A 19,924-nucleotide genomic window follows, 5' to 3' on the forward strand; every position below is an offset into this window, starting at 1 on the left:
TAGTATAATATAGTGTGGAATATAAGATATAAGATAGAGGACTTCCTGTAACTATTGGTCTTGCTGATATAGAGCTTCAGGTGATTGTTGTTGCACCATGTGGTGTGTGTGTGTGTGTGTGTGTGTGTGTGTGTGTGTGTGTGTGTGTGTGTGTGTGTGTTGGCCATAATAATTAAGAATCAATAGAAAGAATAAGAAAAAAAGAAAACATGACAATATGATATGTTGACAATAATTGAGTTTGAGAGTTGAGTAAAAGTACAGCCATCGGTGTGTATGCAGGTGTGTGTGTGTGTGTGTGTGTGTGTGTGTGTGTGTGCGCGTGTGAGAAACAAGGAATATTCCTCTCTAACAGGTCCAGCAGTACTGCAGCCAAACCACCCTGGGCCTCGCTTATGGTGGTAAACAGCATTTACAAAAGCATTCTGCAAGTCCTATCACTTATTTAAGAGCTCAATGATTTATCTTACTCCCTTTGTTGTCCTTTTTCCTGCAGTACATTCAGCAGTTTCCTTCACATCAAAGAAAAAGTTCAACCTCCCGACCAGGTGAGAAGGATGGCCGACCACAAGACGAGCTGGAGAGGGAGGGTCACCCGGGATTTAGTCAACTAAGTAAGTAAGCCCTTACTAAGACGTCAACAGTAGCAAATGTGAAATAAACAGCCAACACCTTTTTATAAATCTGTGACAATACAGATTAAAGTTCTTTATTAAGAGATCTTCTTTCCGCAGGCTGTCACTGTGATGAACACTTAACACCAGTCCATAGATTAGGATCAGTCCCTGTGCAACAACCCCGTAATGCCAAGCATCCACCTTTTAGTCAATTATATATTTAATAGTGTTAAACACACAACTTAAACATGTACAAATCTGTCAAATACTCTATCTACTGTCATATCCACCTACCACAGATATTTAGGCAACCTGTTGTATTAATATAACAATTGTATGTGTTAACACTTACTTGGCCATTAAAGATGATTCTGAGATTATTGATTCTGCAGGAGATATGTGGTGGAACATCATGATGTCTGTTAACTCAAAGGAGGAAGTGAAGTGTATGAAAAAAAAAATGAATGACTTTTCCTGTGTCTTTGACATTTCAGGGCATCTGAGAGTGGACGTAAACCAGCCGCTCATCCCAGGGCACAACAGCAGTCCACTGAACCTCGCTCAGCAAAATGATAAAAATGAATTCAACATGAATTGCCTACCCTCTGGTAGGCGATACAGGGCACTGTTCGCCAAAACCAGCCGACACAGAGACAGTTTCTTTCCCCAAGCAGTCACTCTGTTGAACGCTCAGAAATAGCCCCCACCCTTACACTGAACGGAAAACTGTTCTGCCCATCTACCTCATATATAGTTCAATCTTACAATTACAATATTGTTATTAATATATTACCGTTGCATTGAACTGCCTTGCACTATATTTATATTTAAATCTTAAATCTCAGACTATACTGATATTGCACTATTCCTTCCCTCTCTTCAATTATTGTATATTTTTGTAAATTTTTAAATTCTATTGTATTGTTATACTGCATACTTAACAGTATTTTTAAAAAATATATATTTCTTACATTTCTTTCTGTTTTTATTCTTTATATGTTAAGTGGGTGTTGTACTTTGAGAGCAAAGATTAATCGGAGTCAAATTCCTTGTTTGTTTCCGCAAACCTGGCCAATAAAGGTGAGTCTGATGAGTATAAGGTTATAAACAAAAATGAAACAAAGTGTGTGCACTGAATTTGTCTCGCCCTGAGATGAGAGGTAAATCTTTCCCGTCGGCAACTAAAATCTTATGTTTTAAGTAGCTGTAGAAAATGAGATTTCATCAAACAGTAGTGCAACACACAACAAATCATCCCCCCCTTCCTGTAACTTTGCGTTGACATTCAGGGTGAATGGCCAGGACGGAGGGCAGGTGACGGCCAACGTGATGTGGCTGGTTTTGTAACCTGCCAGAAGAAAGAAGAAAATCCAACCCCGAAATTCAGCCTTGGTGCAGAATTACAGCCACTCGAGCCAGTCCCATAATGAGCTTTCCTATGTGCCATTTCTGTGTCTGAAGCTATTGAGGAGGAGAGAGGGGGGGGGGCAAGGTGGGGGTGTGGCCTTGACCAACTGCTACTTTGGTCGTTTGATCTCTCTCTCCCTCTCTCTCTCTCATGGGGGTGTAGCCTTGACCAACTGCCATGCTTTGCTTGTTGCAAGCCATGATGTCTCTCTCTCTCTCATGGGTGGGCCAAATTATCTGGGTGGGCAAAGCAGAGAAAGGGGAGGTAACCTTGCTCCTTATGACCTCATAAGGAGAAGGTTCCAGATCGGCCCATCTGAGCTTTCATATTCTCAAAGGCACAGCAGGATACCCAGGGCTCGGTTTACACCTATCGCCATTTCTAGCCACTGGGGGACCATAGGCAGGCTGGGGGAACACATATTAATGTTAAAAAACCTCAAAAGGGAAATTTTCATGCCATGGGACCTTTAAAGTTCAAGCGCAATGTAATGAAAAAGTAGTACATCCCAATTGTATGCTTACTGCATGCAATAGTACATACTTTGTAATGGCAGAGGCAGTACGTATGCAATTTACAACTACTGTCATGCTTCTTTTCTTTTTGCATTTCCCAATACAGCTTTATTTCCACTTCTTTCCATTTGATTGTCCATTCACGTTGTAAAGCACTTCTTCATTTTAAGTAGTTAGCGATTAGAAAAACATAGTAGCTCTTTATGGCAACATCAGCACCACAGACAGTATGGCACAAAACCAGGTTTCAGCACCTTCAACGCAAATATCAATACAGCCGTTGAATTAGTCGCTTAACCTGTATAATGCCACGACAGATGACATTTCGACAAGTAACAGGAATACCACAGATGGAACCAATAACACCAATGGGCCGTCGTTAGTCTCATTAGTCCCCTTTGGGCTATTCCTGCTATAACAAGTGAAAATGTCTGCAGCGAGAGTCAATTATTAGTGTTTCATTGAAAGGCCGGGTTAAACCGTTGGCTCACTTTGGCGCGTAGCCTAGACATGTAGAACCCAAAACTGAGTTCATGGACCACCACTGACGATCGATTAGCTACTCCTCCTTCTCATACAGGACTTCATCTATGAGCACATCGTTGTCGTCGACGGGGATCTCCTGACACAGCTGCTCCTTGAAGGCCAAGGCCATGGTGTAGGGCTTTCCTTTGGGGTGTCTGATGCAGCGCTCCAAGTAGGTGTCGTAGAAGCCCTTCCCTCGTCCCAGACGCTTCCCCGACTCGTCAAAACCCAGGCCCGGCATCAAGATCAGGTCCAGGCCTCCTGCAGAGAGCGCTTCCTCTCTGCTGTGGTCATCTTCAGCAGGCTGTCGGATGTTCCATGACGTCAGAGGCAGCGTCTCCATGTCCTGCAGACTGTTGAGCTTCAACATGTCCATATGGTTGCTGCTGCTCTCATATCTGGGAATGAAGCAGCTTTTGCCACATTTAAACACGTCTTTGATGATTTCCTCAGTGCGCACCTCATCGCCCATGCTGAGAAACACTGCGATCCTCTCACAGGACACGTACTTGGGGTGTCTGAACAGCTGCCGGGAAAGCACGAGAGACTGCCGTCGTTTCTCTTCGTCGCTCAACGCTGCAACCCGTCGCTTGATTTCTTTCCTCAAAGCTTGCTTTGCTGCACGCACGGCGGCCATTCTGCTCTTGAGAAGAACTTCTCACGCAGAAAAACCATGAGAAAAACACGCGGAGAGAGGAGGAAACCAGCGTGTTTACAGAGAAATGCGACGACACGTCAATTGACGTCCGTTTCTGATGACGGTGGCACAGCTGATTTGCTGACAGCGTCTGTTATATTTTTATAGGCCACCGTTATATTCACACACAAATAATGCTCCAATAACCAGCCGACTTTGTTTAGACACGTTTACTTGTATTTTATTAATTAATTTCTAGTTTACCACACTGATGGGCTGACGTTACCAGCCTTATTTTTTTTTAGGTTTATTTTGTATTGTCGACTTGTTTTATTTTGCTTTGCACTTTATAGTTTGTGCTTATACATTTACAAAATTATATTAAATGTAGCCTATAATGATTTTTTTTAAATGTAATTAAAAACGATCAATCTGTCAATATAAATCCTAGCTGCACAGTACTATTTACATTTAGAAATAGGCTACTTTTTGATCCCCCGGGTCGAAATTACATTTGTTGTTATTACACACACACACAAAAACAGTTTGCTCGTTTTCTAGCTTTAAGATAGAGAAACCACATTTAGATCAACCGTCATTTTAGAGAAACTTCTAAAATATTTATTTTACAACCGCATGATACAATGTACAAAGTATTTTGGAGATTAATACTCCATCGAATTACTACTATTTTTAAAGGGGTAGAGAACAGGAACATAACCCCCCGATGGAGTCTAGACCATATAGACTGTAGGCTATACAGGGGAGGGTCGAGCGCTTTGCCTGAAACGACAGCTGACAGCACAGGAGGAGAACAGATTTAAAGCAGAGTTGTTATGCTGTGATTGGCCCTTGAATTTCGTGGCCAAGTCTGATTGGTTTAACTGAAAGTATCGCTTCTAAACAGCTGATTTGATTTAAGAAGAAAGAGTAGGCTAGTGATTGGGTTAATGACGTCTTCCAGAAAGAATTTACGCGACATTACATCACTTGTAGCCTAAAAGTGTAAAAGAAAAAGTTTTTTTTTAAATAGGCCTACTGCAACTAAGGCTTTTTAAGTCCTGTCCTGCTGTCCTTTTAGAATGATAATTAGATAGTATCATCGGCTAGACAGAAAATTGTGTGAATTTAGTTGAATGTGTGATTAGGAGGCTTATTCTGGGCTTTACAGGGTTAACGCTCTCCCTTAGCCTATAACAGCCACTTTTGATTTCACAGAAAACGAAACTTAGGGGAGTTCTGAAGATGGCAGCGAGCAAAGAGCCAGATTCTTTATCCTGCTCGATATGCTTGGATATACTGAAAATACCTGTGACTCTTCATTGTGGCCACAGCTACTGTATGGAGTGTGTAAATGGCTACTGGGACCAGGAGGATCGCTGTGGTGTTTACAGCTGTCCCCAGTGTAGACACACATACATCCCTAGACCTGTGTTGAACAAGAACACAGTGTTGGCTGATTTGGCAGGGAAAATGTCCCAAGAAGAAGAAGAACAACAACAACAACAACAAAAACAACAACCCACTCCTCCTGTGAAGGTTGAAGTCGACCCAGTGGATGTGGAGTGTGATGTCTGCACTGCAAATTTGAAGCTGAAGGCTGTCAAGTCTTGCCTGGTGTGTCTGGCTTCTTTCTGTGCTACTCATCTGCAGCCCCACTATGTGTCTGCTGCTTTCAAAAAGCACAAGCTAGTGGAAGTCTCTGCCTCCATACAAGAAAAGATCTGCTCTAAGCATGACAAGCTGCTCGAAGTCTACTGCCGCAGTGATGGCCAGTGCATCTGCCTGCTTTGCGTGATGGATGAGCACAAAGGTCATGATACTGTCTCGGCTGCAGCAGAGAGGAAAGAGAAACAAGTGAGAATCATTATTCTTTTTGCAATTGTCAAAGTCGTATTGCTGCGAAAGTCGGAATGTCTGTAAATATTGGAAGACAATTTAGTTTTGCACAAACGCAATATGATTTTATTTTCAGAAACTATTTGGAAAGAAAAAACAAAAATACCAACAGGGAATACAAGAGAAACAGAAGCAGCTGCGGCAGCTGAGACAGAAAATGAAAGCACTGCAGGTGACTTGTTTTGTACCTTTTTTCTCAGCTGACTTAAATGCATTAAATGTGTCCTGTATCTCTTACCTTTTCAAGTAACTGACATACTGACATTTGTATTTTTTATCTCTACTGTCAGTGTTCTGGGGCTGCAGCTCTTGATCAAAATGAGAAGGCCTACACTGAAATAGTCCAGATGGCAGATAAAAGGCGTTGTACTGTGAGAGAGCTGATCAGAGTTCAGGAGACGGCTGCGGTGAGCCGAGCTGAGGCGCTCGTGGATCGGCTGGAGAAGGACATCTTTGAGCTGAGAAAGAGAGAGGATGAACTCAAGCAGCTGTCTCTCACTGAGGATCACATTCATTTCCTGCAGGTACACACACAGTCAAACGTAGATTATTGAGCGAGTAGCACTTTACTTCATGTTGTGTTTCTCTTTTCACATGTTTCTAGAGCTGCCAGTCCATTTTTGACTGTCCAGAACCTGACGGGCTGTCTGATTTCGACATCCTTCTACACACGCCTTTTGACTTTGTGACAAAGGCTATTTCTATTTTGAGAGACAAAATGGAAAACATGGCCAGAGATATTGCAGAAATATCTCAGACGTGTAAGAAAATAACATAATTAGAATAATTTGTTTTATTTACTGAAATGATGTGATATTGTATAAATAGCCAGTTTACCAAAATGCTCTTTTTTTTATCATGTTTTCTGTTTTTAGTTCAACCTGATCCTGATCCTGAGACAAGACAGGAGTTCTCCCTTTGTGAGTCATTCATATTTTTGATCGGCCACACTGTGCTTTCCTCTCAATGTATGTCACACTGAATTATAATAACTTTTACATTTCAGATTCCTGCCGCTTAAGTTTGGATCCCAACACCGCATTTGAAAACCTTTTGCTCTCCGAGGGAAACAGCAGAGTGACCTGGATTAAAAAAGCCCAGAGGTATCCATATCACCCGGATAGATTTACCAAATATGATCAAGTGTTGTGCACTGAAGGTTTATGTGGAGTTTACTACTGGGAGGTTGAGTGGCGAGGGCCCAGGGTGGAGGTCGCTGTGTGCTACAAAGGGGCAGGGCTGGATGAAAGTGGCTTTGGATACACCGATCAATCCTGGTGCATTTCCCTTTCAAATGTTGGTTGCACCTTTTGGCATAGTGGAATCAAAACCAAAGTATCCACCCACTGCTCCTCTACTGTAGGAGTGTATCTGAACCATAAGGCAGGGAGCCTGTCCTTCTACAGCGTGTCTGATTCTGGTCAAATGATGGTCCTTCACAGAGTTCACACCACATTCTCCCAGCCTCTGTACCCTGGGTTCATGGTCTGCAGAGGGGCCTCCGCTAAGGTAATGTCATCTAAGTAAAGGGCACCCACTGTCAACGTTGCTCAAGTAAAGCATCAGTATTAAAGTATGTTTATTCTCCGTGCACTTTTTTGTGTGTGCGTTAAACATCAGCGCTAAAGAGGCCTTGACTCCAAAAGTGTTGTCTGTTGATCATTGCTCATTATTTGATAGTATTCTTTAAAATGTTTAAAGGAAAAGGCTGAAGATGATATTTGGCACAGATGTGAGTTTTTTTGTGTGTTCCATGTTCCTTGTCCTGTAATGGATCCCTTTAACTGTAAACTCTAAAAGCAATAAACTGTAAAAGCAATGTATTGTTTGTGTAAGTAGAATAATTATATATAAAAATGTACAAAACTAACAGAAGTCAAACTGATCTAGCCTAGCTATGTGTGTACTAAGGTTTTTTTTCTTTCTTTTTATTCAAAATAACGATACACACATGGCTTCATTTAAAAAATAGAGGTACACTATTAAGATACTGTAAGTTGTGGATACTAGTATACTGCTTACTTTATAATTGTATACCAATGGCGTTTAGTTAAATAAGGCTACAATATGTTTTGTCAATTCAAATAAATGATGGTCACATTTGTATAGGCCATTTGTGAAGCACATAGCTGCCCTACAAGCAAATTCATTCTGAAGTTATAGAGATTTAAAGCATATACAAAAATTTGTATGTGATTGTATAATTTTTATAATTATTTTGTTTCCAAATAAAAAATAGAGACACATAAAGAGAGAAACAATTTATTGTAGGCTAGTCTGTGTTTCAGCACATTCATCTTAAGTGTCCCCAGATCTGTTGGATAGACAGGTTCCATCAGCGTGCTGTCTACCACATTTTCTTTGCTGCTACCAACTCATTGTGGAAGAAGTTTTAAAAAACAGCCCAACAAGCTGTAAACACAAAGTTTACACCGCCAATGTGTTAGCTAAGTTTAGCAGTTGCCTATTTACACACCCAGCAGAAATTAGCATTCATTTAGTCATGTTTCTGGCCACCTGATGAATATATAGGCTATGTAAATCCAATATTCACCATTTGGGTCTCCATCACTTATAAGTTAATATTCATATTAACATTAACATTCAATATGTTCCCAAGCTTCGATGCTGGAAAATGAAGTTCATGAGAGCGGTGAAAGTGAACCAAAAACAGCCAAGTTGCTGTTGAACCAACAAAATCAGCTAAAATACGCTAAAATGCTCTGTGGAGCTGAGGGGCACTAATACATCATTTTAGAATTTTCTGTGGGTTCATCACTGTGCGACCTCATTGCAGTAGGCCTACATTTAGCCTATTCATTTAACCCATTGTTAATATGAAAATATTGATTAGAGTAGCTTTAAATGAGTTTATACAGTATAATCTCAACTAAAGTTGAGTACTTTGACTCAAGTAGAGTTTACGATCTGCCCTACTTTGACTCTGGGTATTTTGTTCTACACTGACACAGACCAGCTAGTCAGCACGTGCTCAGTGCCAATAAGAACAAGCTTGCCAACAAGCCACTCCTTCAGAGAAAACGAAAGTTAGGCTGCTCCATCAGTCTGAGCGGCAGAAAATGGCTTCGAGTGAGGAACTGTTCGACTGCTCCATCTGTTTACAGTTACTGGAGGGTCCTGTGACGACGGCCTGTGGACACAGTTACTGTATAAAATGCATCAATTCCTTCTGGGATGTAAATAATAACAGTGGAAGGAGTTACAGCTGCCCTCAGTGCAGGCAGACGTTCTCCCAGAGGCCTGTTCTGAAGAGGAACACACTTCTGGCTGCCCTGCTGGAGGAAAACAAGAGTCCCAGTCCAAACGCTGCGGACGCCTATGCTTCACCTGGTGATGTGGAATGTGACGCTTGCACAGGGAGAAAAAGAAAAGCTTCCATGTTCTGCCTCGTGTGTTTGGCCTCTTACTGTGAGACTCATCTGAAGCCTCACCTCGAGGTGACTCCGTGGAAAAAACACCATCTGATTCAAGCTTCTGCGAGGATCTAAGAAAGCATCTGTGGCCGTCATGAGAAACTTCTGGAGATTTACTGCCGCACTGATCAGCTGTTCATATGCCTGATGTGTGCGATGGATGAGCACAAAGGCCATGACACGGTGACAGTAGCAGCAGAAAAATGTTTAATGCAGGTAAGCAATCCAGCCCCATGCTGAAGTCATTTGTTGCACGTCCTTTTTTAATGTCACAGGGATTTGTGTTTCAACAGAGACGACTGGAGGGGACCAAACAGGAAATTGCAAACAGAGTGCTGGATTCAGAGAGGAAAATGGCAGAGCTGAGGGAGGCTGCAGACTCTATAAGAGTGAGTACAAACACAAGCACTTTTGCTATTATTCATCAATACATTTCTTCATAATCAATATGTTGATACAATGCCTAGTTTAGTGACAACAAAGATGTCATAGAAAAGAGGAAAGGGATGTGGGTGTGTTGACTGTTAGGCAACAGATGTTTTGGGAATTTCCAGTCTCTCCGTGGGCATACGGTGTTTGACAGCAGAGTGTAACACAGTGCTGAAAATGTTGAGCCTCTGATACACTGAAAAGAATGCTGAAAATGAAATGAAGAAAATCAGGCTTGGTGCATGCAGACTGCATACAGACACCAGCAGGAAGTAAATGGGTGCGTGGAGTAATCTTGACCAGTGATTCCCAACCTTTCTGGCTTGCGATCTCTTAGCGCACACACATTCTCGCCAAGAGTTGGATAACAGGCTTGATACAACTCGGAAGTCTTTTGTTAAAGCTATAGTACGTAGTATCTGCCGCCCCCATGAGGAATTCTAAGTAATGACAACAACACTGTCAGCGCATCCACATGATAGAAGCCTTCCGTGCGCGCCTCCTCCACGCAGTTGCTATTAGCCAAGGAGGACACGGAGGATTAAAAAAACATGATGGACTCTTCAGAAGAGGTAATTATCTCCACTCGAGCTTCTGCGCGGGGAAGTCACCGGACGCCACAATCTTCTGAACACAGCCATACTGAGAAATGCAGAGAAAGTTGTGTGGAGCTGATAGTCTTAATTAGCTTTGTAGCAACTTATTCTGCAATGGCTTGAACGTTCATTAATATCAAAAAGTTACGCACTACAGCTTTAAATATGAAAGTACAGCTACACTCTCAGGATTGCTCTGGTGCCGCCGGAAATTCCTGCCGGATGTCCCTCATTTAGGCCGGATGTCCGTTATCTTCCACTTTCTTTGTGTTGGCGTTCTAAACTCTGGTGGATTTATGACGACTATGGTTAACTGCTCCTCAGATCTCTGCAGGGTAAATCCAGAAATCTAGCTAGACTATCTGTGCAATCTGAGGTTTCTGTTGCACGACTAAAACAAACTTTGAACGTACACGTTCCACCAAAACAAGTTCCTTCCCGAGGCTATTTTGCAGTGGAACTGTCACTCCATACGACGCTTAGCCCAAGACAATTGTGATTGGTTTAAAGAAATGCCAATAAACCAGTTTTTCTCCCATCCCAGAATGGTGTGTGGACTCGCCAGACCCTCCTCCGTAGCGCTGTGAAGTTACTTATCATATGTTGCAAAATAACTGAAGGAAGTGTAAAGTAGCCCAGCACTATCCTAAATAGACTGTAACTCAAAATGTCATCAGTCGCAACAGGACAAATGTTTTGCATGTTTTCTCCAAGGATGTCCGCATGGAAGGCATGTGACGACATTGAGCGACTGTGCGCGGAAAGCATCCGGTTATTCGTCCGCTCTGTGGAGAGGAAGCGCTCTGAGATGAGCGAGAAAGTTGGAGAAGCAGAGAAATCTGGAGTGGGCTGGACCAACAGTCGCCTCGGGCAAGTGCAGCGTGAAGTGTTGGAGCTGAGGAGGAGAGAGGATGAACTCGACCAGCTTTCACTAACCGAGGACCCCATTCAGTTTCTGCAGGTGATGACATGTTTATAGTCTTTGGAAGTATACGCCATTTTTGTATCACATTTTTGCTGCTACATTTAAAAATGTTTAAATCACACAATGTATATTTGACGCCATGTGCAGGGTTGCCGGGCCCTGGGTGACCTCCCTGTGTTCACAGACTCGCATGCAAGACCTGACATGCTGACGGAGTTTGTCACTGCACAGACCGATAAACTGAAAAACATGTGCAACAAAGAAAAGAGAGAATTATTCAGTCATTCTGAAGAAGATCTGTGTAAGTGTGACCAGTTTGGATCTCTAAACCTTATCATTAGTATAGTCTGTATATTTCCTCTTAATGTAGACAAAATGATCAGTGTTTATTTCTTTTCATCACAGTGTCAAAAAAGCCAACGCTGTGTGAGGAAACAACATCAAGGACATACCTTTTGACCAAATATAAGAGTATGCATGATGTTAAGAAGAAAAGTCTGGAGTGCTCGGAAGTTCAAAACAAATCATAAAGGCACTGTTCTTGTGAATTTTTTTTTTTTTAATGGTTATTTAAAGTGCCCATATTATGAAAAAAATCACTTTTTTTCTGGAATTTGGGGTGTTGTTTTGTGTCTCTGGTACGTCCACACACATACAAACTTGGTGAAAAAAAAAAACCATGCTGTTTTGAGTGAGATACGGGATTCTGAATGTCTTCTGCCTTCAGTCTCCGGGTGAGCTGGTCAAAATCGGCAGGGCCGTGTACGTCATCGGCCGAAACATTTGCTGTGTGCTAACCACTTTAGCTAATACCATCAGCCAGCTGTTTCTCCAACTTCGGTCAGTACAAGGCAGGATTAGCCGGGAGACTTCTTCAAAATGATGGCGCACTTCCAACTTTGCGTGGAATACCTGCAGAACAGGGACATAGTCTATACATACTATAGTAAGTAGTTCTATACAATTTATTTTGTAGATTAGGGTGAACTTGTGTGTGTTGTAGCAGTGTTTTGCCATTGAGAACGAGGTGGCTAACCACTAGCAGCGCTAGCTTCTAGCTAGAAGTCCTTACCTAGCTACTGCGAATGTGCGACTCCCAACAAAGATGGGATAGAAGTGAGATGCCTCACTCTGTAGCTAAAACCGAGAGCTCAACGCACAGGGTGAAAAGAGGAGCTGCAGCAATGTGCAGTACAACACAAATATGGTGGTTTTTGAAAATTAAACCATGTAAACCTATTCTGGTACAACCTCAAAATACAATTATGAACCTGAAAATGAGCATAATATGGGCACTTGAATATCGAAATCTTACAATAAAAATAGAACTGGGCAGAAACCCACACTAATCGGCACAAAGCGGCCTTTTTCGGGTATTCCAAAGAGCACCTTTTATGATTTGTTTTGAACTTCCGAGCACTCCAGACTTTTCTTCTTAATTTATTAAGCATGATCTAAATTCACTTTGCATTAAAGCACAAACATACACGAAAGCTTCCCCAGCCAAACAAGTGTTTCATGTATTCCTGCAGACTCCACAGTGGAGGTGGACCCCAACACCGTAGCTGCATGTCTTTGCTTGTCTGACAGAAACCGAGAGATATCATGGGGTGACAGGGACCAGGCTCATCCTGATCACCACGACAGATTTACCTTCTATCACCAGGCTCTGTGCAAACAGGGCCTTCAGTGCAGCCACTACTGGGAGGTGGAGTGGGACGGTGGCATTGTCGATTTGGCCGTGTTGTACAAAGGCATTGAAAGAAAGGGTTCAGGGAAAAATTGCTGTTTTGGGCACAATGATTTCTCCTGGAAATTAACCTGCTCTTCGTCCGGCTGCACATTTTGGCACAATAATCTTCACAAAGGCCGGATTCCTCCGGTTCTCTCCCGCAGAGTGGGCATATACCTTGATTCCGATGCAGGAACACTGGGATTCTACAGTGTTTCTGACTCTGACAGTTTGACACAGCTGCACCAAATCCAGACCACCTTTATTGAACCTCTCTATCCTGACACTAACACTAAAAATATGCAACATATAGGCCAGTCTACATTTAATACAGGCTAGACGCAGGACTTCCTGTCATTGATGAATCGGGGATAGAAGAAAATAAGAATATAAATAATAAATAAATATATATATATATAATCTAGTGCTGTCAGTTAAACACGTTATTAACGGCGTTAAGGCAAACCCATTTTAACGGCAAGATTAACGTTCTTTTTGGCCTAGCAAACGTTGTAGTTTTTTTTCACATGCAACAACTAGTAACGTTAGAAAAACTACAATACCACATCGGATCTAGCTAGACCGGAAACAAAACAACAGGCACGCCACACACACTTGTTTGGGCTTGCGAGTTGGCCAGAGAGTAGTAGGCTGACGTTACGTTTTGAGTGGATGGCGAGCGCAAGATGCCTGAAATGGATGCCAATAAGATTCTGAATGGAAAGTTTACTTTAAAAAAGTTGCCAAATGGTTCCATTGACAAGACCAAAGTGATCTGTGCGTTTTGTCGTTGTGAACTGAGCTATCATCGCAGCACATCCAGTCTGAAATACCACTTGATGGCCAAGCACACAGCTGATGCGAAACCCTCGTCAAAGCCAGGCGACAAAAGCATAAAGCAAGCCAATGGCCCTTTTCCATGTTGATAAGAGCATTAAAATGAGAAAAAAATTACGCGATTAAATATTTTATTTTAATAATTATTTTATCGTTTGACAGCATATATATAATCTCTCGATTATTTCGATTATGAATCGAAGAGTGGAAAACAGAATTTTCTTATATTTTGGCTTTTTTTTCTCTTAAATGTTGCTAAAACACCATCAAAAGACTGTTCAATTGTTGTTTCTTTCATAAGATGCACCTATTTTACATAATGTTTACATTGTTTCATTTTAAGTCTTTAAGCCATATTTCTTTATTTTGATCTTCATGCTGTATGATGGAATAATCTCCATTCAAGCCTTATACTATACTACATAATACTAAATTAAGAGCACATCTTCAAAGTGGCCTTGAAAAGATGGTTTCTCAGTTATATGTAGCCTGATTTCTTTTATTGTGAAAAGAGCTTGGGCTTTGTTTTATCTCGTGTCAGAGTTTCATATTTTTGTTGCTTGTTGTATGTTGGATGACCACAATGGAAAATAAGCCGTTTAGGTTTTGATCCTTGATCATTGTAAATACTGTGTGCTTATTCTTTTTTTTTTTTTAATTATCAAACAAACCGAGAGTATTTGCTTGAGTTTCATAGACTCAAATAAAGGACCATGCTTTGCTAATTATGTAATTTATTTCATTTAATGTGCTATTATTTACATTTTATGTTTGAGTAGCAAATGTATCTCAAAAATTTCACTCATATTGAGGCCATGCTCACAAAAGTCAAGTAGCGTTCCATGGTTACAATACGGGACATTTGTTGGATTATATGCACACATTTTATTATTACATTGATCTTAAAAGCAGTGAACAAATATTCCGTGAACATCATTTATACAGTTCAGCCCAAGTAGTAACATGCAGCGCCAGCGCCACCAACAGTAGAGAAAATAATTAAGACCGTCATAAAATAGATTCAATGCAGGCGTTTGTGTAGGAGCAATCCACAGTGTTGTAGAACCGCAGACAGGCTTTGTAATACAGCAGCTTCTCAGTCAGAGGGCTGGCGGTCAGTGCTTTACCCTGCACACTCAAGTCTATGTACCTGGACAACATCAGTGAGAATGAGAATGACAGTGTTCGTTATGCAAAATTTATAATATAATTGTAGCCTCTATTCCACCTTGGAGTCAAGGTAGTTAGAGATAATACTGTACCTGTAAGACACGCTCCAAAACACGAGGGTGTTTACAGCCATCAGTGTGGCCAGGAGGAAGAAGAATCTCTCCAGATTCCCATCGTGCAGTGTGTTTGGGTAGAAGTTACCTGCGAACAAGTAGCAGTGTGTTCATATCCGCATCAGTGACATCTTGGGCTAAAAATCGTTGGGTTTTTACATCAAATGCCAGTGCCACTGTCATTTGTTATTGGAAGAAAACATGCAATACAGTATTTGTACTCTTTTTACCTCCAGAGAGAAAGTACACCAGCTGAATGATGAAGGCTCCCAGAAAGCAGCCCCCTCCGTAGGACAGAGTGAGGAAGTGCAGGGAGATGCCTCTGATGTGGCTCGGGGTCAGCTGGAAAGATATGAGGGTACCTGCCACAGAGGAAGTGACAGCAGGAGTGTATGATCATCTTTCTACTGCCTCGGATTTTTGTGTCAGTTGCAGTTGGTTTGGGCTAATTTGATAAATCAAAAAGTTGTTTTGGGCAAAAAGCGCCATGTGAGACCTGCATCATGACATTATGGAGGCCCTAAATCTGTCACTCACATGCAGGAGTGACGAGAGCCTCTGCGAGACCAAGTAGGATGTACTGAGGAGCCAGCTGGAAACACAGCATTGATGACACCTGCAGAACGTTTCCAGACAGGGTCTGCTCCACCAGAGGGTACGCCTTCCTCTGCAGCTCAGACAAACCTGCCACCAGGACCGACAGGGTGGCACACGCATGGCCCAGAGCTGGAAGGGGAGGATTGACAGGTGGGGGTGATAAGAGAGGGGGCTGCAGCATAATTACGGGGGGGGGAGAAGAGGGATGACGCAGAAGAGCAAGAGTGACATTAGAGTCATGTGTGCATTAGTGGGGATGTGCATGTGTGCATACAGAAATACTCACTGATGACTTTTGCAGGTGCCAGAGGAGTTTTTTCCATGGAGAGGTAACAAGTCGTCACACACTCGATCAGCGGGGCTAAGAGCAGCAGAGGCAGGATACTGATCACGTTCATGGCGCCGATGGGCAACAGGACGTTGTTGAGGTGAAGGTTTGAGTTCATTGTCTGTATGTAGTAACCTGAGGGAATCTGTAGGAAAACATATTCTTAGTCTCCCTGCATATGATAAAACATGAGCACGATCCCTTTTCACGCTTTATAACAGTTCCTTTATCTTTCCAGTGACCTGCCTGTGTGATGCAGGCTCTGTAAAGCAGCTGAAGGCCATAAAGAGGGAAGAGCTTGGCCAGGACTTTAACGTTTTCTACATGTGTTTCGCTGTATCGGCCGCCGTTGTTCTCCTTGGCCCGGTCCAGCCAAGATCCCACATCTCCACTCAGGTGACGATAGTGGAGGCAGCACATCTTGAGAGAGTTCATGAATACTCCCAGTGTGGTTAATAATGAACCACCTGCAGTACGCCAGACACACAAAGGAACAGAATGAAGTATGATTTAAGTTAATGTGCATATACAGTATATTTACTTAAAGGTCCCATGGCATGACAATTTCACTTTATGAGGTTTTTTAACATTAATATGAGTTCCCCCAGCCTGCCTATGGTCCCCCAGTGGCTAGAAATGGTGATAGGTGTAAACCGAGCCCTGGGTATCCTGCTCTGCCTTTGAGAAAATGAAAGCTCAGATGGGCCGATCTGGAATCTTCCCTTTATGATGTCATAAGGGGAAAGGTTACCTCCCCTTTCTCTGCTTTGCCCGCCCAGATAATTTGGCCCACCCATGAGAGAGAGAGACATCATGGCTTGCAAACAAGCAAAGCATGGCAGTTGGTCAAGGCCACACCCCCACCCTCCACCTTGCCCCCCCACCCCCTCTCTCCTCCTCAATAGCATGTAATGGCATAGACACAGAAATGGTACATCCTAAAGAAAGCTCATTGTGGGACTGGCTCTAGTGGCTGCAATTCTGCACCAAGGCTGAATTTCGGGAAAGAGACTTAAGATACAGTATTAGGGGACCACTAAGGTCTATAAAAGCATCCAAAAAGCAGCATGTTATAGGACCTTTACGTACTGTATGCAGTGTGTTTGAATACTATAATAACTGAACAATTTTATTGTTTGGTACCTTTCTTGGGTTTATAGGTGAGTTTGTTCCGCATCATATGTATGGCGATTAGAGCCAGCAGCACAGAGGTAAAGGGGATAAGGAAGCCCAGATTTTTGGCCACAGACTGCTGGATGTAAGCAATACCCAGAAACACCACAGTGGAATTGAGGTTGACCAACCAGTAGAACCTAAACATAAATAAGACAAATATCATACTCAATTCCTTCATGTGCATACTGATCACAAATGTCACTGAATAACTTATGAGTAGATGGAAGAATTATTTCCATCTACTCATAAGTAGACACATCATTTTTTAGCCACACTACAATTTGTTTGGACGATCTGTCCAAACAAAGTCCAAACTAAAATATCTCAACAACTATTGTATGAATTGCCATAAAACGTTGTACAGGCATTTATGGTCCCCAGAAGATGAGTCCCACTGGCTTTGGTGATCGTCTGACTTTACCTCTAGTGTCACCATGTGGTTGACATTTTTGTTTTTTAGTGAACATGTTTGATAATTATTGAATGGATTCTCATGGAATTCCCAGAGGTTGAATTGTAATGACTTGTGTGATCCTCATCTAGCACCCTCATTACAGTAGTTCATTTTAATTTGTCATTGTGTCAAATTTACTGTCTACACTTGTGGGACATTAAAGTTCTTGTGTATTCTCCATACTCAATCAAGTGTTTTTTGTCTCCAAGCAGTATAACTGAACTGTAAAGTCAATTAGTCATTATGAAATCTTCCTTAATGAAGATCAAATGGATCATAGTAACAATATCACTGCATCATTTGTAGTCTAACCAAGTGAATGAGTGTTTTCTGCTGGCAACCCCACCCACCAGTTGAAGAAGGACAGGAGCTGGTGCTGATTGTAGCATTGCAGACTATAGGCTCCCATGGGACAGAGGATGGCCCGGATGCCGCCGATGCCCAGTGCAGCAGCCAGAAGGCCGATGTAGAACAAGATCTGCTGTTCCCGAGGTTCCAGCAGGTGTGTCATGTGATAATGCTCTTAAAATGACCTCACACTAATTGTTAAGATGTTCATGCTTACAGTGGTGTGAAAAAGTGTTTGAAACACAAAATGCAATTTGTAAATGATCATTAAAGGAGTTTAAACCATCATTAAAAAGGATTGAAAAAATAACTGGTTGGGCCAAACCATCATGGCCCTTTGTGAAAAAGTGTAGAACAATCTTGAAATCTTCAAGCCCTGTGTGAAAAGACGATTCAAACGGAATGCCACTACAGGCAGCATGGCTGTGCCTATAGAAAGCGTGACGACAGGGGAAGGTCATGGTACGTAGTTGCAGCTAGATTTCAAGAGCAGCTAGATTTTGTGTGACTTCCCAGAAGCCGAGCCATGACTTAGCATCTTCATAGAATTAGTAATGCTCTTAAAATGACCTCACACTAATTGTTAAGATGTTCATGCTTACGTATATGTTGATTGTTCATGTCACATATTCAGAAAAATATCTGGTCCTTTTAAAAAAAGAATTTAATTTTAAAGATTATTTTTGGGGCATTTTCGGCTTTTATTTTTTAGCCAAACCCAGGCCCGCTGCATCGAGGAGTAAACCTCTATACATAGGCGCCCACTCCACCAACTGAGCTATTTGGTGCCCAAAACTCTTTAAAGTTTAAAGTCTTTTAAACTGGCAAATTTGACCCTACGTTACAATGAATCTTACATCATAACATAAACTGTCCAAGATACTGTATCATTTAAAAAAACAAAACAAGTCACAGTCTTATCACAAATTTCATCACACCAGAAAACGTGTATAAACCTTAAATTGTGTCTTACCAAAGAAATGAAGGAAAGCACACAAGTAAAGAACCTTGGTCCTTCCTAAACAGGTCTCTGCAAACCACCCAACCAGAACAGGGGTCAGGGTGCTGGCTCCTATAAAGCACAGGTTGACTGTCGCAGCCAGGTAGTTATCATAGCCCAGCTTCACAGTGCAGAAGAGAATCATGTTGCATACAATCCCAAAGAAAGTGAATCTCTCACACAGCTCCACAAGCAGAACACAGATGATAACTTGGAGCTTCTTGCGGGACTTCCTCGGTGCGTGTCCATGGTCTGGACGAGGGGCCTGGGAGGGTTGACGCAGTCTGCCACTGCCCTGTGGCAGTCTCTGAAGGTCTCCTGCTACCATACCACCTGGCCAGCGAGCTGGCTGCTCGGGTTGGCTGGATATACTGTATGTCAGTAATGGACGACGCAGAGCTCTGAATGAGCTCTCCTGCCCTTCGAGCAAACGACCAGGCCAGAGCTGGAATCCCTCACCCTCGTGTGACTCTGGAGACACGTACTGTAGTATCAGACACACCTACCTGCATTCTGTGTAATGATCTTACTCAGAACTGTGGACGCCTCACAGGGATCTGACACATTATACAGAATTGTATCCAGTAGGGAGTGATGGATGGGAGCAATGTAGAGAACTTCCCAGAAATATTTCTATAATTAGGCCTATTACCGAAAATATGTTTTTTTCAGAGCAGAGGTACTTGAGTTTCCATTTTCTGCTACTTTCTGCTACAAATATAATTTTTTACTCCACTTTTTTTTCCATTTATTTGAAAATGTAGTTACTAGTTACTTTGCAGATTCAGATATTAAGTCAAATTATAATCAACAAATAAATGATGATGTTGCCTATACATTAAGCTGAATGGGCAGAATGTAAAGTAGTTCAAATTAGCCCCACCTTTACCACCTGCAATATCTAACTGATGCTTACACATAAATGCATCAATAATTATGAACATGATATTGTACAGTATTCTGAAACAGGCCCTTCTGCATAATGAGTACTTTTACTTTTGATACGCTAAGTCCATTATAATACTAATACTTCTGTACTTTTACTTTACTTAAGATTTGAATGCAGGCAGGCTTTTACTTATTTCTATGCTGTGGTATTGCTAATTTGACTTGAATAAACGATCTAAGTACTTTTTCCACCAACTTTAATCCTGTTTATCTGAAACTAAATAACAAAGTCATAG

General features: G+C 41.9%; 4 protein-coding genes across 4 annotated transcripts; 2 read left to right on the forward strand and 2 right to left on the reverse strand.

Annotated features, from left to right (window-relative positions):
- Window positions 1–2,475: 2,475 nt before the first annotated feature.
- On the reverse strand, window positions 2,476–3,837 carry mthfs (5,10-methenyltetrahydrofolate synthetase (5-formyltetrahydrofolate cyclo-ligase)). Its single transcript, XM_028585889.1, has one exon. It carries the CDS (start codon window positions 3,700–3,702, stop codon window positions 3,100–3,102), a length of 603 nt encoding a protein of 200 aa, XP_028441690.1. The 5' UTR covers window positions 3,703–3,837; the 3' UTR covers window positions 2,476–3,099.
- A 782-nt stretch (window positions 3,838–4,619) lies between these two features.
- LOC114560388 (tripartite motif-containing protein 16) lies at window positions 4,620–7,703 on the forward strand. The gene is made up of 6 exons (XM_028585728.1): window positions 4,620–5,559; window positions 5,678–5,773; window positions 5,892–6,125; window positions 6,206–6,362; window positions 6,477–6,521; window positions 6,608–7,703. Exons 1-6 carry the CDS (start codon window positions 4,948–4,950, stop codon window positions 7,126–7,128), a joined length of 1,665 nt encoding a protein of 554 aa, XP_028441529.1. The 5' UTR covers window positions 4,620–4,947; the 3' UTR covers window positions 7,129–7,703.
- An 883-nt stretch (window positions 7,704–8,586) lies between these two features.
- LOC114560814 (tripartite motif-containing protein 16) lies at window positions 8,587–13,146 on the forward strand. Its single transcript, XM_028586451.1, has 6 exons — window positions 8,587–9,251; window positions 9,329–9,424; window positions 10,775–11,021; window positions 11,133–11,286; window positions 11,391–11,456; window positions 12,518–13,146. The coding sequence occupies exons 3-6, from the start codon at window positions 10,776–10,778 to the stop codon at window positions 13,054–13,056; spliced, it is 1,005 nt and encodes a 334-aa protein (XP_028442252.1). The 5' UTR covers window positions 8,587–9,251; window positions 9,329–9,424; window position 10,775; the 3' UTR covers window positions 13,057–13,146.
- Window positions 13,147–14,511: 1,365 nt separating this feature from the next.
- On the reverse strand, window positions 14,512–19,068 carry slc15a5 (solute carrier family 15 member 5). The gene is made up of 10 exons (XM_028584487.1): window positions 18,714–19,068; window positions 18,131–18,169; window positions 17,743–17,914; window positions 16,906–17,075; window positions 16,009–16,229; window positions 15,728–15,907; window positions 15,375–15,606; window positions 15,068–15,199; window positions 14,817–14,925; window positions 14,512–14,704 (listed from the first exon to the last, which is right to left on the reverse strand). Exons 1-10 carry the CDS (start codon window positions 19,066–19,068, stop codon window positions 14,563–14,565), a joined length of 1,752 nt encoding a protein of 583 aa, XP_028440288.1. The 3' UTR covers window positions 14,512–14,562.
- Window positions 19,069–19,924: the final 856 nt, after the last annotated feature.

The sequence above is a fragment of the Perca flavescens genome, chromosome 8, assembly GCF_004354835.1.
Source record: "Perca flavescens isolate YP-PL-M2 chromosome 8, PFLA_1.0, whole genome shotgun sequence".
Lineage (NCBI taxonomy): Eukaryota > Metazoa > Chordata > Actinopteri > Perciformes > Percidae > Perca > Perca flavescens.